Here is a 23141-nt window from a genome sequence, read left to right as displayed (position 1 = left end):
AAATTCGGGTTACGTCACCGTCATAATAACGGAACATAAGACCCCTCTGTCTCGTTTGCCTGCTTATCAACTTGATATAAAACTGGCATTAACAATTCACAATTCAATGTGTTTTCTTTTGGTTTTAAGTTGCCATACCCCTGAACAATATGATATTTGTAATACATATGTATAAATGTTGCATCAAATTCATTGTTTAAGTTGGTGAGGTTCCACATAGCTAAAAGTCAGCAAAGCTCAGAGACAAAAAAGTGATGGATCCAAATGGTCCATCAAAAAAGAAAAAGTCATTTATCATGTGAATCCTGAGTGTCAGTTGACACCGGCTTGTCCTGCTCTGCTGCGCACAAGATTTTGGCCTTGACCTTCTTGTTGGAGGAGATGATAAAGTACGGACTGAGGAACGCGTAACAGGAGGAGAAGAACACCCTCATGTCCGCCACCACCGGAGACACCTTGGCCTCAGTCAACATGTAGATCCAGATCACGTTATCAATGCCGAAGAAGAAGACATACAGGACCACCAGGGTCACCACCGTTTTGGCCGCTCTGGTTTCTGCCGGATGCGAGCGACGGATACCTATCACCTGGCGGCTGTGGCGGTGGAGAAGCAGCAGGATATAACCACTGGAGCCCAACATCAGTGCCACGAAGGCGAAATCCCTTCCAGAGACCGCTACCCCGTTGATGACGTAGGACAGGCTGTTTCTGAAGTCCACATGGCAGAACCCGAGGTTGAGTGTGAAGGCTGGGACCGTGCCGTTCCGCGGAGCCATGGAGAAGAAAGGGGCTGCAATGCATATGGCCATGTTGAGAAACCAGAGTCCGACGAAGGTGGGGAGGACCAGGGACGGAAGGGCAGGTTTCAGCCTGGACAAGTGAGGCCCGGCTGGGGCGATGGTCACTGCCTGGAACACGCTGAGCATGCAAGTGATGCACACAGACAACGCCCGACCGATGCGGTAGCTGTAAATCACCACCTTGCAGCCCGCGTCATCCAGCAGGTCGATGAGGCCGAACACGGTCATGGTCTGGGGCACGCACCGGGTCAGCAGGAGCAGGAGGTTGGCAAAGGCCAGGTGGCACAGGATCATATCCACGGGAAGGAGTTTGCGCTCAGTGAAGATGATGTTGGCATAGGCCAGCAGCACCACGGTGTTGCCCAAAATGCCCATTCCTGTTTGCAAGAGGAAGGAGACACCTTTGATGGTCACACACAGGTCCATGCCACCGAGGCCTAGCTGGGCTTTTGGATTAAAGCAGACAGAGTCGCACACCCTGTAAAAACCTCCTGAAAGGCAACACAATTAATCTCACCTGATCAAGTGGTTAGCAGGCGATTACGTTATTAAACTCTTTAATCGTGCACAGGATCGCATTTATAGCTTCCCATCTCCCACTAGAGATCTTTGAGTTCAACCCAGAGTTCCAACTAAATTAATTTGCCAATTTAAAGACACAAAACAAAAGGATTCAAGAGGTCTCAGAGGGCACGACGCTTGGGGAATATTTATGATATTTTTTTTATCCCCAATTATCTTAAAGTTGCTCACTGCTTTTTACAGTTTTGTTTTTCTGACAATAGAATTGAAAAAAAAAACAGGTTAAAAATGTATAACACAGAGGAACCTTTAATGTCAAGTTTTCTCAAAGAAAGCAATACAAATGAATTTGATTCTGGCTGAAACTGTACATTAAAGGTGATGTTTATAGTCATATTTAATCATTGTTAACAGACATTAAGGTTTCAAGAGAAGTTTGGGCAAAATTAAACTAAAAGTAAAACTACTCACCATTTGAAGACACCCAGACACATAATGTAGAGGAAAGGGTTGTAGAGTGCGCAGTCATTGTGTTTAATGATAGCATTTGCTTAGTAAAATGAACTTGTCTACAATGAAACCCTATATATTTGTGGTACGAAATTCACAAACATGCCTAATCATGTATTATTTGTCTAATACAGTATAAAAATATTGCTTTGGTACCATCTTTAGTTAAGAAACCAGTAAACCCCCCTCCATTACGTTGCATACTACACCTGCAATAAGTGATAGATACCTTATTTAAACACTTCCTCAGCATGTTTTTTAAACATTTATGGCACTTATTTTTTCAAAGATCTTTAAACACATTAAAATAATACAAAAACACAGCCAAAACATTTAATATATTGAGAGAGAGCAAGGAGCGCAACGAATAAGACCAAAATATTGTAATGTAACAAAAAATAATTGAGAAGCACTGGTCTAGTGAGATGACTAAATTGTTCATTGTTTTGAATGAGCGAGCAGTGAATGATTGTTTGATTGTGATTGTCTTTATGTGCCCTGCGATTGGCAGGCGACCAATCCGGAGCGTACCCAGTTTCTTTTGGGAAAAGTTAGTTGGGATAGGCCTCCAGCTCACTCACGGGACAATCTCCGCGGTCCACCAACTGTTTCTCATTCATTTATCTGACACAATTTTCATTAAAGTATACCCACAACAGAATTTTAATAAACAAAATACCTTTATTAGACACTCGAGCAGCGAGTAATAATCTTTTAAGTCGATGAAGTCATTGCCAGAGTGCAATTAAAGTGTCATTTTCAGTCGATAGACGTGACAAAATGGCCCCAGTGATGGCTAAAAACAGGTTGATTAACTCTTATTCCACAAACGCAATATTTATCAGAATGCCTTGTTTCAACTAGTGGGCTTGTATATACCATATTCTTGAAAAAAATATGTTTGGGTTGACTTCCATTTAATAAAGTATTTGCATAAGAAAATCAATCCTCTTATTCATGTTAAGGGTATTAAAATTCAAGAAAATGATGGGACGGAAAAGTCAAGGTATTTTTTTACAATAAATACAATGTGAGATTAACTACAAGTTAACTATGAATAAATGCGATTAATCCCGATTAAATATTTTAATCGATTGACAGCACTAATTACAAACAATCAAAGTGATTTTTTAAATCCAGAAATTAGGTAGGAATTGGTCACTTTTTGATTCAAACTATTAGGACTTTTCTATCATATCTTAATGTATTGGGGTGCAACTGCATATAACTCTGTACCTAATGTTGCCCCTGATGAGAGTATGAGTATCTTGGTTTTGTGCACATCAGTCTCAAGTGTTCTAATGACAATTCTCAGAGTTACAAGACAGAGGAATCGAACAGTGTTGTCTCACTTGTTGTTGATTGCATCCACGTGCACTTTCTTCCCCCTCGCATCCTGTTTTTGGCGCAGAGAAGCAAGACAATTAGTGGGATAACAACACACTCAATGGGGACAACCTGTTGTTGTTATTCATTTAAATCAAAAGGTTGTCATTGATTCAACTCATAATTGTTTCATGTTCGCACTATCAGGTTATTGCATGTTTGCTCTGCTGATTATTTGTGAAGAATTTTATTTCTCGAGGGAGGGTTGTTATTTTCACTTATGTGCGTGTGTGAGCTTTACATGTTTAGAGACCTCATTAAAAATGGCAAGTTCAAGCACGTTCTGCTATGTACCTTGGGTAAGCGATATGACCCACAAGAACATTTCATCTGACCTGCAATGCAATTTTAAAAACAAATAAAACCTCAGAGGCTCTTTTATTAAAAAAACAAAACAAACAAAAAAAACATTTAAGCCACAAAAGTTTATATAATGTATGCTTTATTTTTTCCACTGGTTGCATCATCTTTCATACATTTAGTATGGTCCTCAAAGGCCTTTCTTAAAAAAACAAATATTATTTGTCTTTAGTTAGAATGTTTTTAACATCAACTAAATATAATACATTCACTCTATGTTCATTTTATCTTATTTTTATCTTTCATCTTGCTACTCACAGCATTTAACATGTTTTTCTTGCACCTTTACAGTAAATGCATTGGACCAGGATGAAACAATGTATGTAGTTACTGTGCCATCTTTCTACGTAATTTGCTGCTCATTTATACTCATTTGTACTTTATATTTGTGAGTATTAGAATGTGTAAATATAGAGACAGAGGAGATTAAATTCCTGGGTTTCATTGTTGGCAATAAGATCTCGAAACTTCACATTAAATATATCAGATCTAAACTCTCAAAAAGCATTTCTATCCTGGTTTACGCAAAACATTTTCTCAACCATTCTGTTCTGCTCGCTAGTGTTACCATATTTAAACTATTGTTTGGTCCAGTTCTACTGTACTAGTTTCAGAACGATGAACAAAGTGCACTGTATACCTAGTAAAAATCATTCACGTACAATATACCATAGTGTCTAATCAACCCAATAGAACAGTTCACCTCAGAAGCCAAAAACTTGTCATAGCTGAGACCAATTTTGAATTTAATTGTATTGTTTGCTTGTTTGTTTGTGTTTTAAATTTATGAAATGTCTCCTGGAGAAAAATGTTAAAATTATATTTGCCACTTTTATTTCTTACATATTTTGACAATCATTCGGGAAAATGGGGATATTTTGCAACATTCAATTCCAGCATAATCTTGAACATTGAGCATAATCTTGAACATTTTAATAAACTAGACATATAGAAGATTAGACATATAGCCTGTATTGAAAAGGGAACCTGTGATCTGGTTTTCTGTGTTGGGTGCAATACACAAATATAAAGCCCTTGAATTTGCCCTTGAGGGGTTATCGTGAGCATAATAAATTAGATTTATTACTTTATTTTAAATTAACCGACTTCACAATCTAGTCAGGCTTGGCTCAAGTTGTTATGAAATGTCATAAGTTAAGCTTCCAAAAGCCTACAATGCCAGAGGATTTTGTTGGAAGCCACAAAAGCTATAATGTGGAACTATGATAATGTAGTTGGGTCTCACTGAGTGGCTTTTATCACACTACAAGCAACTAACTTCAGAAACATTTACTGCAGCGAAATGACAGTTCCAAATTCACAGAAGAATAGTTTACTTTCAAGTATACTAAACACAAGTATCAAAAGACTTTTATGACGATGAAAATACCTACTGATCAAGGAATTACCAGCAGACAAAAATTAAATCGGCTTTGCTCGACACTTCTGACGATGGTAATTTCCATTAACAGATGACAAGGTCTCAGGTTGTTGTTTTGGGTTTTTGTTTTATTTCAGAAGTTCATTCTTGGATATACATTGCACCTCTGATGAGGTAGTTTCCATTCAGCAAACAACAAATTTAAAGGAGATTTTTCAGATAACTTCAAACCAGTTTGTACATCATTCTGACACTAACTTTGTAGATGACTTTAGATTTTTTGTTATCAACCACTCAGCAAAATACAGTTTGAAAAAGCACATGAGGTGCATAAAAAACAGTAACTCAAAGTGAAGACATTTGGAATGGTAAATATCTGTAGTTCAGTAGAACTCATTGACAGAAGGTCTCGGAGAACAATTTTATTAAAGAATGTCAAAGAGGAGGAAGTCATTTTGACTCCTGAGTGTCCACCGATGCTGGCTGGTCCTGCTCGGCCACACACACGATTCTGGCCTTGACCTTCTTGTTGGAGGAAATGATGAAGTACGGGCTGAGGAACGCGTAGCAGGAGGAGCAGAACACCCTCATGTCCGCCACCACGGGGGACACCTTGGCCTCGGTCAGCATGTAGATCCAGATCACGTTATCGATGCCGAAGAAGAAGACGTACAGGACCACCAGGGTGACCACCGTTTTGGCCGCTCTGGTCTCCACCGGATGCGAGCGACGGACACCTCTCACCTGGTGGCTGTGACGGTGGAGAAGTAGCAGAATATAACCACTGGAGACCAACATCAGGGCCACAACGGAAAAATCCCTTCCAGAAACAATAACCCCTTGGATGATGTAAAGCATGTTATCTCTGAAGTCCATGAGGCAGAAGCCCAAGTTAAGTGTGAAAGCAGGGATGGTGCTATTACGAGGAGCCGTGGAAAAGAGAAGGGCTGGAATGTATATCACCAGGTTGAGGAACCAGAGTCCAACGAAGGTGGGGAGGACCAGGGAGGGAAGATAAGACTTCAGCCTGGACAAGCATGGCCCGGCGGGGGCGATGGTCACCGCCTGGAACACGCTGAGCATGCAGGTGATGCAGATTGACAACGCCCGGCCGATGCGGTAGCCGTAAATCACCACCTTGCAGCCTGGGTCGTCCAGCAGCTTGGTGAGGCCGAACACGGTCATGGTCTGGGGCACGCAGCGGATCATCAGGATCATCAGGTTGGCAAAGACCAGGTGGCACAGGATCATGTCCACGGGAAGGAGTTTGCGCTCAGTGAAGACGATGTTGCCGTAGGCCAGCAGCACCACGGTGTTGCCCAGGATGCCCATTCCTGTTTGCAAGAGGAAGGAGACACCTTTGATGGTCACGCACAGGTCCATGCCACCGAGGCCTGGATCATTTATTGCACAAAGCAGACACAGAAGCACACCTGTTAGAAATGCACCACAACACAAAAAGCTCGCGGTTGCCCCCCAAAATAATCTACCACCTTCTAAACCAGGGGTAGGGAACTCCGGTTCCTCGAGAGGGAGCCATATCCTGCCTGTTTTGGATCCCTCCCTACTACAACACAGCTGACTCAAATAATCAGGATCGTTTCAATCTTCTACTGAGCATGCTGATGAGCTGATCATTTGAATCAGGTGTGTTGTAGTAGGGAGGGATCCAAAACAGGCAGGATATAGCTTTCGAGGAACTGGAGTTCCCTACCCCTGCCCTAAACCATACTCACCTGAGCAAGGGTATGGCACACAGGTTGTTACAATACAATACAATACAATTTTATTTATATAGCGCATTTCATAACAGCTAGAGCTGTAACAAATCACTTTACAAACAATACAATAAATGGAAAAAAAAAATAAAAGGCTGTGATACACGTATTAATAAATATAGATATAAATAAATAATATATAAAATATAAATAAAAACATAAATAAATAAAGCCAATAAATGAACATAAAACACTATACAATTGACACCGGAAAAGAGCCAAAAATTTCAGGTCTGATCAAAAGCCAGAGAAAAGAAATGTGCCTTCAACCGGGTTTTAAAATTGGACAGAGAGGGGGCTTGTTAACTGTTAAATGCTTGCAAGACAACATTTATAGCCTCCAATGTCCTTGGAGAGCTAATGTGCCTGGAGTTTCGGCAAAAACAAAACACACACTCCCCAACACACAGAATACCCCCCTGATGCCCCCCCTTTCCCGCAATTGGAATCAAGTCGTCCCAAAAGACATTTTTAACTAGGATCACAGTAGCTCCTAACTTAAAACTTAGGGGCACACACTACAAATTGACTACCGGTAATTTTTACATTGCGCTCCATTTTCACTGTATTATTGATAATACAAAAACTACCATGTTTTGACATTTTAAAGTGCAACTTTCGACACAGCATGGTATAAGTTATACATATGAATAACCAGAGCTGGGCATCGCCTATTTCCCGTCTGCATATGTAATTGACCCACGTGGTCCCAGTCGGGCCGAGTCAGCCGAACGGCGTCAAGAACAGACGTCCACGTCTAACCTGTACCACGTCACACGCAGGTGCCGCACTCCTGACACGCGGCCGAGTAAGGAAAAAAGTATAAAATAAAACAGTGTTGTGTACCTTGCGGTCCCACAGACGCTATGACATATTGTTTTTATTTCACCGATCACCACGTGTGTGTGTTTGTCGTTTTTGTTTAATATTTTTCTTATTTTGGAAGCGAGTCTGCTCATGCGGCGCCTGCTTGTGACGTGAAGATTACGTTCTCAATGTCGATTTGCTGTTGCCGATGAGGGATGGACCGGGACCACGTGGTCGATAAAATATGCAGGACGGAACAGGATGGCGATTAGGCAATACCCAGCTCTGTTAATAACTAAAAAAGGACAGTTCATGTTTAAACCGTCAGTGCAAGTGTGTGTCATCATGTCTCAGCTTCAGAAAACAGGTCACCCGTGATTGCTCGTTACCTGAGCCCTGAGCAGTTGTGATGTCATTTTCAGTCGACAGCGGTGACAAAATGGCTGCCCCCAGAGATGGCTATGTTCTATAAAAGCCCACTAGTTGAAACAAGGCATTCTGATAAATATTGCATTTGTGGAAAAAGATTTAATCCACACGTTTTTAGCCATCTCTGGGGGCGGCCATTTTCTCACACTTCTGTCGACTGAGAATGACATCACAAACGGCTGACCTGTTTTCTGAAACTGAGCCGTAATTGGAGGTTACCTGAGCCCAGAGCAGTTGTGGTGTCATTTTCAGTCGACAGAAGTGACAAAATGGCCGCCCCCCGTAATGGCTAAAAAGGGGTAGAATTTTGCTGCTTATCTCATATTCCACAAACGCAATATTAATCAGAATGTCGTGTTTCAAGTAGTGGGCCTGCTGGGAACACATTTAAAAAAAAATGTTTGGGTTGACTTCCACTTTAAGTTTGCAAGTTAACATCTAAATGGCTCAGAGAAGGCTCCCCAAGAAAAACAGGGGCTCAAATCAGTATTTTCCCCATTGCAAACGTACCGTAAAACATACCTTTCACAATGTTGTGGTTTAATTAACCTGAAGGCTAAAACTGCATTAGCACCACTTGCCATTTGTTGGTTATTTTGGTAGTTAGTTTGCAGGAATAGGTGAATGTCATTCATTCCACACAAGTGGATGTCATTCCCCGAAAATGTTCAAATGACAATTCCCACGAGAGATACAGTAAGTTAAGTTGAAGCCAAAGAATCGAACAACAAATCTCATTGGCCTTCAATGATCCATCAGGAGGCTTCTGCATCCTTTGCAGTCCTGTTAAGTGACGCACAGCAGCAAGACAATTAGCGTGATAACAATTCATGTTGCAACCCATTGGGGGACAATCTGGTATTATTATTCATGTAAACCTCTTGCTAACGCACAATCACACTTAACACTATGAGGTAATTATGTTCCCTTTGCGGTTCATTTGTAATGTTTTTTTTTTTTTATTGTAAATAAGCTTCTTTTCTCTAGGGAGAAGGTTGTGTTATTTTCTACATTTGTGTTAACATGTTCTGAGACCTCATTAAAATGGCAAGTTCAAGCATGTCCTTCTCTGTGGACTGCATCGTGTGCTCAAGTGCAACAATTAAAATCAAGGCTTGCTGATATAAACGTGCTATAAATATGCAAATCATTAGTTGTGAATGCAAAAACTAGCATCTGGCACAACAACCCTTTTTTAACCAAACACTAGGTTATTACATGTCCACACAATCAAATGACATCTAATACAAGAAATGTAATAAAAAGTTGGGCCTTTACAAATATGATTAAAGAAAAACTGTTGGTGAGGCCTTCACTTAACAATATTTGCATGTTTGTGGTTGCAGAGGTGTCGAACTGCTCTGCATCACACTGAGAGCTGTTTCAAATACTATTTTTTTTTTCCTCCCGATGTTGATTTTTATAAATTATTCTTTATTCTCATTCCTGTGTGTTTCGGTGTGGGCCTTCTACAGATTGCCGACAGAGTCAAGGAAGCCACATATAATATATTTAGGACACCTAAAATCAAAAAAAAAAAAAATGGATGCTCGGTTTCTGCATGATGACTGTATGATTTGTCAGAGGCGGAGATGAGTTTCCCCATTTGAACAGCAGCGGCCACTGTTACATGCTGTATGCAAATCCAGAACAGAAAGAATCATGAAATGATTTCCATACAGCAGACATTATCATTGTTATATGACGCTAGGCTACGCTAGCTTCACGTTAGCTTCCCGGAACAACTACCAGAACGTTCCTCCACTAGCTGTATTTACTTCTGCTGTTCCAGCTGTGATTCAATGTTGAGTAGGATAAAACTTTGTTTAGTATAAAGCTTTGTAGAACTAAAACATAAAAAAAGAATTTTATTTATTTAAAACAAAACAAAACAAAAAAACAATCTTTTCCGCCCGATTTCATTGCTCCATTTGGTGACCCATCGGGTCCCGTTTGTGAGCCCATTCATGTTTTTTGATTTGCTACCTTGAGTCTAGTTTTTTATACCGATGTGAATTTCACAATTTTGATTCTTAATGCTTTGTTTTGCTTTTTATTCTATTTTGGGAAAATGAATCTTTTTTTTTAGTTCATCCTGCACTCCCGCCTTGTCTTCCTGCACTTGGGTCCACCTTTTTTCCACCAACAGCTCAACAACCCGAAACCTGTGACAGCATGAAGGAGTAAGTCCACAGTGAGGAAAAAAAAGTGCGCTAAGGGATTAAAAGCATCATCTAACAAGATCAAAGTCAGACATTTTCCAGAAAAAACAAGTTGCATACAGTATTTAAAGAGAAAGTCAACCCAAACATATTTTTTTCAAAAATATGTTCCCAGCAGGCAAACTAGTTGAAACGACTAATCGCGGCTAACCTGTTTTCTGAATCTGAGCCGTGATTGGTCGTTGTGAACAGTTGTGATGTCATTTTCAGTTGACAGAAGACAAAATGGCCGCCCCCAGAGATGGCTAAAAACGAGTGCATTTTGCTGCTTAACTTATATTCCACAAACGCAATATTTATCAGAATGCCCTGCTTCAACTAATGGGCTTGTATAGAACATATTCTTGAAAAAAAAAATGTTTGCGTTGACTTCCCCTTTTTAAGATTTAGGCCCTGTCTACACGTAGCCGGGGTTTTTGAAAACGCCGGGTATAAGCCTGCGGTTAGCCCTAGTTTTTTCAGTGAAAACGCAAAACTCCGGCCGCAGTGGAGAATTGCCGATGTCTACGGATATCTCCTGATCCGTGTTTTGGTGTGGATGGTTACACCCGGAGATTTACGTTGCGACAAATTGCTCCGACGTCACTTGCGCGACTTGTGTTTTCATTAGAGTCACCATGGATTCTCGCGGCGCTGCGTTGGTTATAGCCATTCTCGATGCGCTTTTTGCTTACTTATTTACGGGATATACGGTTGTTAAAAAAACCCCGGCTACGTGTAGAAATGGCCTAAAGTTATATCTATGAAACATCACTAATTATATTACAGTTTTAATCTTTATAATTAAAAACTTTTTTAATCTTAAAAAATATAAACAATATACAACTTTATTCTTTTAACATTAGAACCTTAGTTTACAAAAATATGTGACATCTTATGTAGAAAAATATCAAACTATTTCAGAATGTATGACTGTTTTTTCTTTATGGAAAAATGATTTTTTTTAAAAATAGGCCTTTATTCTCCTAATATCAGAACCTTAATCATGAACATATGACCTTTCCCCTTGAGAATATGACTTTTCTTCCTCACAAATGTGTGTAAATATTATGACATTCTTATATCTGAAATATATGACTTTTGTTCTAAGAAATATATGCCTTAATCTGGAAAATACAACAACCAACATTCTTGACAGTATAGGACTGTTCTTGTTATATTTTAACTTATTTCTCAAAATTAAAGAACTTAATTCTCTGAAAAGTCTCACTTAAAAAAACAAACAACCCATTTACAATTAATAATATAATATAATTTTTTTCTCAAATATATATCTAATATTCTCTTAAAATGAGAACATTCATCTTAGTGTATTTTTTTCTTCTTCTTTGTTGTGTGGCTCTACTTCTCCTTGGTTTCAAGTCTCATTCAGTGTTACAGAAATGGCCAAACGGCCGCAATTGCCTTCGAAGGTAGTGCAACAACATGCTTGGTTGGCATAGTTGGCATGGTTGGCATACACTCAACATCATCATCAACAAATGTGCAACGATGGTGTCGTCGTGATGCCTCTGAGGGGATAGAAGCAGCCATCTGGATTGATCTCAAGTAATTGCAGTCAAGTGCAATAAGTATCAATGGAACAACAAGAGTTCATGTGCTAGACCTCCACGCAGCTATAAGAGGACAGAGTGGAGGGGGGCACACCAGGGTCCACATTGGACCTTCTTGTCACTTTGGCTCAGACGGATGCATTAGGTGAGTGGGCAAATATGATATTGACTATACAATAACACAAAAAATAAATAATTAAAACTAAAATGACTTGATTCCTGCATAAATGTGACTTTAATCTCAAAAAATATAGAACTTCAGTCTAATATTGCTTACTTTTATTTCCAAAACCTTTATCTTGAAAATATACAATATTTCTCTTGAAACTATGCCACGTTAAAAAAAAGTATGACTTTATTCTAGTAATACAAAAAAATACAATACAATTTGATTTATATAGCGCAATACAAAAATAATTAAAAATTCTCAAAAACATGACTTTACTTTCATAGTTACAACTTTAATCCAAACAATATGACTATATTCTTATTTTTTCAACAAAATAAGACTTTATTCTCATAATATTATGAATTTTCAATTTTATCTTGAACATACACATTTTTTATATAAATATAAGATATTAAACATTTATATAATATTCCAACTTTGATCGCAAAAATATTCGACTGTCGTAAAAGTCTCTGAAATAAAGTGCACAACTTGATTACTGAACTGCTACAGATTAATTTTTTTCCCTTTACTTATTTTCAAAAAATGTATGACTTTGTTCTTGAATTGTGACAAGTAATCTAAAAAATATACAACTCTTTGCTTAGAAAAGATAGCATTTAGAAAATAAATCCTAAAATATATTTTTATCCAAAATTAGACATACAGAAAATGGATGGATTGGTGGATATACATTTTTTCCCTCTAAGAACTGTATGTTCATCATGATTTCAATCTAAATAATTATTCTTGTAATATTCTGACTTTTTAGCTAAAAAAAATTCAACTTTATCTTGAAGTAATATTTTTTCTCAAAATTTTCAACGTTCCTTATTCGCTCTTACAAACATAAACCAAAAAAAAGATATTTCTTTTTATCTGGAAAATATAACTTTTATCTAAAAAGGGTGCATTGTTTTACCAAAAAATGTTTCTTGTAATATTACGACTTTTAGCAAAAATATACAACTTTATTCTTGTTATATTTCAACTTTAATGTCTTAAATATAAACTTTTCTGTCTTGAAAATACCTATAATTCTTAAATTCTTGAAACTATCCAGCTTTTTGGTGTGTGACCAAACCGCAGTTTTGCAAAAGAATGGTGTCTGAGACGTTGGTCCGTGGGATGCTGTACCTGTCCCTGACCATAGTGGGTGTCCCCGGCAACCTGGTGGTGATCCTGGCCTTCCTGTTGGCACTCCACCAGGACAAGCGTCTGCTGGCGGCCGACGCCATCGTGCTTCACCTGGCGTGCGTCAACCTGATGGTGATGGCGGTGCGCTGCCTGCCGGAGACCCTGGTGTCCTTCCGCCTCACTGCTGTCTTTGACGACGCCGGCTGCAAAGGCATTATCTTCATGTACCGCACGTCACGCTCCCTCTCCATCTGGCTCACTTTTGTCCTGAGCGCCTATCAGTCTCTGAGCGTCGCCCTGCCCGGCTCACACTGGGCCTCCATCCGTACCTGGCTAGCTCGCCACTTGGGCCTGGTGTTCTTTGTCCTCTGGCTGCTCAACACGTGCATGAGCTCAGCTGCCATTCTCTTCTCCTTCGGGGCCAGGAACACGTCAGCCCCATCCACCCACGGCATCAATGTGCAGTTTTGCTTTGTCAACTTCCCCTCCAAGCTGTCCAAGGAGGCCAATGGGGCAGCCCAGGTGGGCAGAGACGTGGTGCCCATGGCACTAATGGCCCTCGCCAGCCTCATAATCCTGTTCTTCCTCTACAAGCACAGCCGGCAGGTGAAGAACCGACGCGGCGGCGGAGTATCGGAGCGGAGGGCGGCCAAAGCCGTGGTGGCCCTTGTGACCTTGTACGTGGTTCTATACGGGGTGGACAACGGGCTTTGGGTGTACACGCTCACTGTGAGAAAGACCATGAGCAACTCGCTGGTGTCGGAAATGCGCGTATTCTTTTCGTCGCTCTACGCTGCGCTGAGCCCGCTTGTCATCATCGCGTCCAACAGGAAGGTGAACGGCAGGCTCAGGTGCGGGGTAGCGGTCAGAGTTGGCAAGGAGCAAACTACAGCTCTCTCCAACATTTAAGGACTACATTCAGTACTTTTCTCCAAGAAAATAGGATTTTTTTTTCAGGGAAATATACTAATTTATTCTCCTAATATTGGGATTTTCATCTTGAAAATATAAAACTGTTTTTTTTTCTCAAATGATACGACATTTTGTTTGGTAAATTAATATTTTTCAAAAACATATAACTACATAATACCACAACTTCAGTCTAAAAAACATATGGCTTATTGTTTTGCAAATATACAACTTTTTTCCCTCAAAATTATAGAAATACATTTTCTTCAAAAAATGGCTTTATTCTTGTAATTCACGACTTAAAACTTGAAAATACATTTCCCCCCAAGCATACAACTTTATTTTCTAAAAAAATAACCAACCTTTCTTTCTAAAAACCCTTAAAGGGGAAGTCAGCCCAAAAATTGTTTTGCAAGAACATGTACTATGTAGGCCCACTAGTTGAAGGCATTCTGATAAATATTGCATTTGTGGAATAAGAGTTATCCATCCGTTTTCAGCCATCTCTGAGGGCGGCCGTTTTGTCACTTCTGTCAACTGAAAATGACATCACAGTGTCTCAGGGTCAGGTAACGACCATTCACGGCTGACCTGTTTTCTGAATCTGAGCCGTGATTGGTTGTTGTGAGCAGTTGTGATCAGTCAACAGAAGTGACAAAATGGCTGCCCCCTGAGATGGCTAAAAAGGGGTGGATTTTGCTGCTTAATTCATATTCCTCAAACGCAATATTAATCGGAATGCCGTGTTTCATATTCTTGAAAAAAATATGTTTGGGTTGACTTCCGCTTTAAAAATATAGAATTTTTATAATAATGGCATTTAATCTTGAAAATATAAAACTTTTTTTAAACATTACTATTTGCATAATATTAAAATTTTATACTGAAAATGTAAACTTTTAGAAAGTAACAACTTTACTGTGAACAAATGACTTGATTCTCATGATATTACAGCTTTGAAATTGTGATATAAATCTTTATGCTCAAAACTGAAGAGCTTTTTGACTTGAAAGTGTACAACATTTCTTGAAAATACGATCCTCCCCTGCCCCCCAAAATCCTCATAATATTTCAAATGAAATGTTTTATTATAAAATTTAAATTAAATTTTAAGATATATTTTTAAACTAGATTTTTTCCTTACAATATTGTTTTCTTGGAACATTTTACTATCCAAAAGACATGAAGTATTTTCACCTGCCCAGCTTTAAAACTCATCTTAAATCACATTTTTATTCTTTGACTTTTGACTCTACATGGGACTCTGTATTGCTTTAGTATTTTCTACTCTGCATTGTTTTAGTGTTTTCTGGTGTTTTACTGTTTTTGTGTTATTAATTTATTATTTCAACTGTCTTTGCTATTGTATGACTAATTTTGCTCCAAGTGCAGCACTTTGTATGCAGCGGTGGTTGTTTTAAAGTGCTCGATAAATAAATAAATAAATAAATAAATAAATAAATAGAATTACATAAAAAAAGAGGATGACGTTTTTGTGGGACAGAATATTACTATACTATACATACCTTTAAAATGCTGCGATTGGCTGGCAACCAATTCAGGGTTGTCCCCTGCCTACTGCCCAAAGACAGCTGGGATAGGCTCCAGCACGCCCCGCGACCCTTGTGAGGATAAGCGGTACAGATAATGGATGGATGGATGAAATGCTCTTACTCTTTTTATTTTGGACTATTTTTATCAAATCTTACTATTTTTCAGTTCTTATTTTCTTTTATTGTTATGTCTTTTAGCTTTTTTTTTTTTTTTTTTTTTTTTTTTAGCTTTTAGCTCCAGGTTTTCCTCATGGCGGGAAAAACTCCACGCTGGGAGGTGTGGCTGGACTTCCTGCACAATGCGTAGGTCGGGTCTGCCCCGGTTAATGTGGCCTTGGGGGTCTGTGTGATGGTGGCGCTTCCTGTGGCCATGGGCTGTCATTCCTCTCAGCGTGGATGAGCTCCTCCTTGGGTACCCTTTCCTCATATGGTTTCTCCGTGCCTTGCCATGTCTTTTTAACACAGTTTATCAGGTTATGTATGTGTTACTCTAATGAGGACAAGTGCTATAGAAATTGGATGGACGGGAAGTTCTGGGTCTAGCAGAGGTAAAAGCGCATTCTGGTTTATGAACAGCAGATGGCGACATCCCCCCGGACACAATACTTAACTCATGCAACGTAGTAAATAAGTTCTCACTCGAATTGTGACACTAACAATAATGGTCAAATTTGGAGTAAAACTCAAATGTTTCATCTTCAACTAACATAAGAGGAGGGGTAACAATGTTTTTTCAAAAACATATTTTATTGGTGGTTTTATTCTCGTCCAGATTTTATGCCTGTAAAGTACATTGTAGATCAAATATGCTACATAAATGAACTTTTGTTGTCTGAGTGGTCACAATGGATCTCTCACACTTTTCCCTTGTTTGCTATCGTGTCAATACTGTGCATCCGTCCTCATACTCAGACTTTTGAAAACGCTCCGCTACCATGCCACATGGTACCATCAACTAGGATGCCATATAATTTACCATTCTGCCCTACCTGAGCACGCAGTTTGCAGTTTGACAGACATTTATTAAAGGGTCAACATGATTTATTCATTTAAGTTGTTAACTGACACTTCCAGGTGAAGTTTACAGTAAAACTAACACAAAATACAGAGATTTATGCATTGGATGAAGAAACTGCAATTTTCATAAAGACATTTGCAAGTATCGGTGCACCCCTACTATAGTGAGTATAGTGAGTAATTGGGGCTAAATGTCATTGCAGCTGCTTATTAAACTCTAATTAGTTTGTCCTTTGGAGGTTAAAATATGACAGAAAAGGATAGCAAGAAAAAAATATCGATCATTGTTCGTCTTTCATCTTTTTGGGACATCTGTGGATGCTGGAATTGAATTTCAAAGAGGGTATGAAGGATTTAATAGGGGAGATTGTGTTGTCATCATGTCTGGCTGGACGACAGCAAAAACATTTTATGCAGTGCCGAGACATGTTGTTTCATGTATCTGATCGGACATTTTTCTACACTTACTCAGTAAATTGTGTGTTAGGAAGAAATTGAGGCATATGCTGAAGGTAGTATTTATGAAGATGTGGAGCCCTGGCTGTGGACTGAAATTATTTTGTGCTTGTGCAGAACGGTTCATGCACACATATAAATCACATATCCTGAACCAAAGGTCACATAAAAAAAAAAAAAAAAATTAAACCTTCGTGTTGAAAATGACAACAAAACAATGCTGCAGATGACAAGTTCCATGTGTCTTACTCTTCAAACCACTGAAATCTGATTGGCACAGATACACAGACTCCGGTGGAATGAAGGATAGAATACACGGATGGTTTCACTGATTGCGGAATTCCAGAATTCAAAGAAAAAGAAAGGAAAAATAAAAGAAGCATTCTTCTTGCACATGACCAGACTCCTCAGGGAAGAGAAATGAGACTACTCCAAACCTGACCATAATAGCACACTATTTTAAAACATAATCGAAAAACAAAACAACGATGGACTTTTTTTTTTTTTAAACTTACCTGGCAATAACATGCATTAAAATCAATAACAGTAACTAACAAGGACAGTAATAGTTTACTGAGATAAAAAAAAAAAAAAGCTGCAACGAGTGGCTACTTGGAGGATGTCTCAGGGCTGCAGTAAATTCCAGCGGCCGTCTGTTTACCTGCGCCAGGTACGGGCTTTTTTGTCCCCCATTCCCACCAATGACGTGGCGGCAACGGGAGCAAACCCCGCCCCTAACCCACACCCCATCAGTCCTGCTGACAGTCCACACCCAAAGTGCTACTCTGAATCAAATCCTGTGTGTGTGTGTGTGTGTGGGGGGGGGGGGGGGGGGTGTACGTGTATTTTGACATTTCATACTCAGAACACCTGTATTATAAAATGTATTTTAGGGCCAAATTGAAAATAAAATAATATAATTCAGATGTAATGATTATAGAATATGAGAAACAGTACAATGGTGACTTGAGATACAAGTTTTAGGAGATACAAGTTGTGCATCGTATGTATGGTGGCAGGTGACTCAACTCACGTCCAAAAGAGGCTCCCAGTTGAAGCTTAGTGTAAAATTCAAAATAAAACAAAGAGAATTATGCCTTGTGTATTTGCAACATCCACATAGCCTTTGCTAGAATATAATGGGCAACGCCATTGGCACGCGGGCTAACAATTAGCATCCACTGTATGTGGAGGCGTTGTTACACTTGAAGCAACAGACGCAGCAGGTTACACATGGAGAAAATACTCACAGGCATATATTCTTTATCCTCTGCAAAAGAATGACTAGTGTTACTGTTGTACCGAGAAGCCATGATAGGAGTTGAGTCTCCAGTGAAGAACAGTGTGCATCCACTTCTTGTGGGCGATAGGGACCGGGCTGGCCCGTGAGTAGCGAAAGTCCGTGTTTAATTGATGCCCATTAAATGCATTGGAAGACAATAATTTATTTATTGATTTATTTTAACACTAAAAAATTCTTGAATAAGTGCGGATAAACTGCCAGTAAGCGGTTTCCACAAAACACAGGGGTTGGCTTCCCTCGCCAATAAAATAATTCAACAAAATGTTGAGGAGTATTTAAAAATATATCTGTAAAAAATTCAGCGAATAGAAGAAGGCGGGTGCCGAACCACGAGTATGCTGGAGTTCACTTTGTCTCATACTGCCCCATGCAGGCAAGGCATACAGAAGGAAATGAGCAGGACAATTAGCATTGCGGGAGAAAGTGTGACAAATAGTCATTACCTCATGTTGAAATAACATAGACTGTATTGCAGAGTGCTATTTTTCTCTTTGAAAAAACAACAACATTTTTTTGTTTGTTTTTTTGGGCAGGTTGGAAAGGATCATTGGCATTTTCATTGATTTAACATTCATGCTTTTCCGCTATTTCCTACAAAAATAATAAAAAAGTAGTCACCACTTAAGATAATAAAATTGCAACTCTTTCCACAAATATTATTTTTTATTCTTATAAAATTCCAACGTCATTCCGAAATTCTAATTCAACTTCCATTTTGCAGTAGCCTATTAAACGTTCGGATAATGGATGGATGGATGGATAACAAGCTCTCCCTTTAAGTCTTCACTGACTTTTCTCCAACTTCATGTAAATCATCACATCAATGATTGTTTTAAAAGTGTGTGACTAGATTTTGAAAAGGGAATAAACTTTTCACGAGCATGTTGAGTTTTAAATGAAACTCGGTGGCTGATTTGCAATGAGGAATGTTTTTCAGCCACTTCCTTGTGCGCTTTGACTGTTGACACGTTTGTCGTGTTACGACTCGCCTGGAATGCACCTGGAGCTCTGCAGCGCACACCGATCCAAGAAAATAGCAACTGGGTGGACATTTTGGGCCTTTATGTTCTCATGCGCGATTTATGTAACAAGAAATGCTGGCTCATATGGTCGGCTTGAACCATAGTGCGCCGCTTCTCTAGTGCTGACCGGCTGCAAAAACAGCAAAAGTCTGACATTACGTGGAATGACGAGCCAAAAGTGCAACACTTGTGTTCCCAGCGGGATCTTGTAAGAGTGGCGCACATGAGGGACACTGAAGGGCTGGGAGGGGCCTTGTTGGCGCTAATTTCAAGGTCATGCTAATATTACCGGAAACAAGTTGTAATTTTAATGAGACAATGCTATTCTACTACGACTACAAGTTCACTCTCATTAAATTATAGGTTGATTCTAATAAAATCACATTTTTTCAAGTAAAATTCAAATCTTTATTTCCAGACAATTAAAACTTTTACTTTTTTAAAACTTTTTTTTTTTTTACTAAAACAATTTGTTTTTACCTTGTTAGATTTCTTATTTCGAGCCACCTTTTGCCCATGTCAAATTACAACTTAATCACATAGTATTACAACATTTTCTAATGTAAAATTAACTTTTTTTTAGCCGGAAATAATTTTTCCACTTGTAAAATTACATTTATTCCCCAAAAATTACAACCTTATTCTCGTAATATTCCAGTATTTTCCTTATAAATGTACTACTTTTATCGGCATAAAATTACAGCTCGATATACATTTCACTTTGTTTTCCTCACAAAATGGTCTGTTTTCTAGTCCATAGTTCTTCTTTTATTTTAAATTATAAACTTTACTTAAAACACTTTCTACAACTTTTTCTTGTAAGATTTAATTTTGCTAACAAAACTATATGCCTTTTTCTCTCTTTTTTTTAACAATGTAATAATTTTTGTAAACATGTTACTTTTATTCACATAAATTAAAATGTTTTCCTCATAAAATTGCAATGGAATCTCACAATATTAGATCTTATTTTACACACAAAATCACAACTATTTCTTGTAAAATGTAATTTTTCTGTCATAAAATTACAAGTATTATCATCCATCCATTCGCTGCATGACTTTTTCCCCTTTACTCTTGTAAAGTTACAACTTTATGATCACATTAAGTTTTTCCTGTACAATTATACCTTCTACTCTCTACATCTCTTAAAATGATTTTCTCCATGTAAAATTTCAACTTTTATTGTTATAAAAAGAAAACTTTAGTCTGATAATACAGTATTCCATCTTTTTTCTTGTAAAATGATTACTTTTATAATAATAAAATTACAACCTATTTAACAGCAGACCTCTAACATTATTTTTAGACTCTTGCACGACGTAAACAAGTCAGCTAATAGCAAGCAAGCCATGAAAGCGCAAACGCTATCTGCGTGATCTCACATAGTGTATCATGTACCAGCAGGGACCAGAGCAAAGGGCTGGGAGCGGCCGGCCTTGCTGCAGCCCCGGGGCCTGGAGGGTGGGGGAGGACACGTTTGGGTTGCAAACTTCATGAACGGGCATGAGAATCGCGTCCAACGAGCAACTTGCACTGAGATGGGAGAATCGTGACCGAGCCAAGTTCAAAATCCTTGTCAAGGTTGAAGTCAGGTCATCAAGCTGAGTTGTTCAAGAAAGAATATTGGCAGTGACAAATGCACATGAGGGAAGGGTTTCACTGACAGGCTAGCGTGCTTGCATTCAATACAAAATGCCCCCAGGTGGCGTTTCCTGCCTGACTTGTGACTCATCTCCTCCAATGTTTGTGCTAAAAGGCAATTAAAAGAGGGTACACACGTTAAATGGGCAAATTTAAGCGCGCCCCGACTCCTCACTTTTTCGATCAAAGTCAGAAAAGGCCCAGTTGTCAAATGTTTCTAAAACATTATCCTGAGTGATAATCCTGTGGTGTTTTTTTCCTCACAGATCTGCTCATAAAATGGTCGGAGTAGACAATCGTGAATATTAAACCTGTTGAATAGTTAGGATTGCAAATGTGCGCGGTCAATACCTAATTGGGTTGGAAGTGACCAGAACAATCTGAGTATCGTTTGTTGTTTGCAGTTTCTATTGGCAATCGAAAATTGAAAAAAGCCACTCATTACTGTCAATGCTTGGAGATATTTGCTTGTCACTGGACAGCGCCTTTACATTCAGCACCAAAGTTCCCCCTAATTTTCCATGCGCCTGAACATTCACAGAAACGCCCTGAGGATTCCTTGGACCACCGTGAGCAACATCATACATGGTGCACAAACAAGTGCCCCACCTGTCCAAAACCTGTGATTATAACAAGTTAAGGCCTACCGTAGATTGTCCAATCCGACATTGGCCAACTGTGACAGAAGCTTGCATTTCACTCTGAAATTCTCCCTCAATTTCACCATTTTCTGTCTTTTTTGATGCATTTTCTTCTCACTCTATCCACCACATGTGCCAAATCAAACTTTCTATTTCTTTGTATGGAGCAAATATGGAAATGCCAATACAAGTTAGATTTTTTTTAATGCGCTGTATACATTTGTTATGTGCTGAGAGGGTGAGAACAGTGCGCAATGTGTGCACGCACTCATCTTAGAAGGAACATTGCTCAGCACTCACGCCAATGTACAAACAACAGTAAAATACTGACATTTACAGCACAGTCAACTTTCATTTGTTCATTTGTTTCATTTGTTTGTTTGATCACACTCAAAACACTTGTATTACAAATCTTCTTTCCCCATTGAAATGAATGGGAATTCCATTAATAATCAAAAAACAATTCGGAGATACATGCTCTTCATTGGAGAGTGACCATACTATTTACTATTGTCATTTTTACATTGGAAAAGTGCTCAGATCACTGTCCAAGATGATGTGCACGTATCTCCAAATTGAAATATTTCTCTAAAACACAACAAAACACCTTTTATTCCTGTTTTAGCAAAGATATATTTTTTTCTAGATACCTATACATACTTTTCCGGGAAGTTGCTAGGTTTGATACATTGCTTTATATTTTAGGTGCATTTTTGCATTACATTCATATGTATAATTCAACAACAACAAAGATAAACTTAAGACACTTTAAACAACGAAAAATAATTTTGAAAACAAGGCAATATGCAATCCTGTCTTGTAGTTGTCCCCATCCTCAACCAACATGGTGGAATTTTCCACAAGTCGCTTCCTTCTGAGCAGCCGCGCCGTGGAATGCAGACAAGATGCAGCAAGTTGGCTGAGAGCGGCATGCGGGAAGGAGTATACGTTGAAGTGCACATCATGACCGGCACCTTCATTACCCGCCGGGGGCCACAACACCAGAGCAAATAGCTGTGCAGTTGGGCTCTTTTGCCTGGTGGTATGGGCGTATGTGCCACTTTCAGGTGAGCCTTGCTTCACTCAGCACATTTGGCCATTTGAGTTAGTGTCCAATAGTAAAAATAAATAAATAAATATAGATTTTTTTTTAAAAGCCAAGGAAGCCGCAGGAGCTTCTGCATTCACATCTACTAGGACAATTTATGAGTTCCCCATTAAAAGGGCTGCAGATTGCCATGTATGCCTCATAGCTACACACCTTGTAAAAGTTATACAATGCGGGCATGTGCTAACATGCTAACATATTTCATCTTTTGCTGCAGGTGGAGCCCAGTGAATCAAAAGCTGGATTTACACTGCATGTCCAAGTGCCAAATTCTGATTTATTACCTCAATCTGATTTTTTGACTGTTTATTTCCATGTAAGCAGCACAGTGTGGTGAGTGGTTGGTACATTTGCCTCACAGTTTTGAGTTTTATGGTTCGAATCTTTGCTTTCTTCATGAGGAGTAGGCGTTTTCTTTTCGTGTTTGCTGGGAT

The 23141-nt window shown here is 39.0% G+C and overlaps 3 protein-coding genes across 3 annotated transcripts; 1 reads left to right on the top strand and 2 right to left on the bottom strand.

Annotated features, from left to right (window-relative positions):
• Nucleotides 1-287: 287 nt before the first annotated feature.
• LOC147141778 (olfactory receptor class A-like protein 1) lies at nt 288-1232 on the bottom strand. The gene has a single exon (XM_086040984.1). The coding sequence runs from the start codon at nt 1224-1226 to the stop codon at nt 288-290; it is 939 nt and encodes a 312-aa protein (XP_085897110.1). The 5' UTR covers nt 1227-1232.
• A 4177-nt stretch (nt 1233-5409) lies between these two features.
• Nucleotides 5410-7093, bottom strand: LOC147141777 (olfactory receptor class A-like protein 1). The gene is made up of 3 exons (XM_086040981.1): nt 7047-7093; nt 6674-6721; nt 5410-6421 (listed from the first exon to the last, which is right to left on the bottom strand). The coding sequence occupies exon 3, from the start codon at nt 6340-6342 to the stop codon at nt 5410-5412; it is 933 nt and encodes a 310-aa protein (XP_085897107.1). The 5' UTR covers nt 6343-6421; nt 6674-6721; nt 7047-7093.
• Nucleotides 7094-13012: 5919 nt separating this feature from the next.
• Nucleotides 13013-13963, top strand: ora2 (olfactory receptor class A related 2). The gene has a single exon (XM_086041079.1). It carries the CDS (start codon nt 13019-13021, stop codon nt 13961-13963), a length of 945 nt encoding a protein of 314 aa, XP_085897205.1. The 5' UTR covers nt 13013-13018.
• Nucleotides 13964-23141: the final 9178 nt, after the last annotated feature.

This window comes from Filicampus tigris, chromosome 9 (assembly GCF_054856515.1).
Source record: "Filicampus tigris isolate MCC_2025a chromosome 9, RoL_Ftig_1.0, whole genome shotgun sequence".
Taxonomy (NCBI): domain Eukaryota; kingdom Metazoa; phylum Chordata; class Actinopteri; order Syngnathiformes; family Syngnathidae; genus Filicampus; species Filicampus tigris.
The sequence above is the reverse complement of the archived record's forward strand: the minus strand, read 5'-3'. Positions and strand labels throughout refer to the sequence as shown.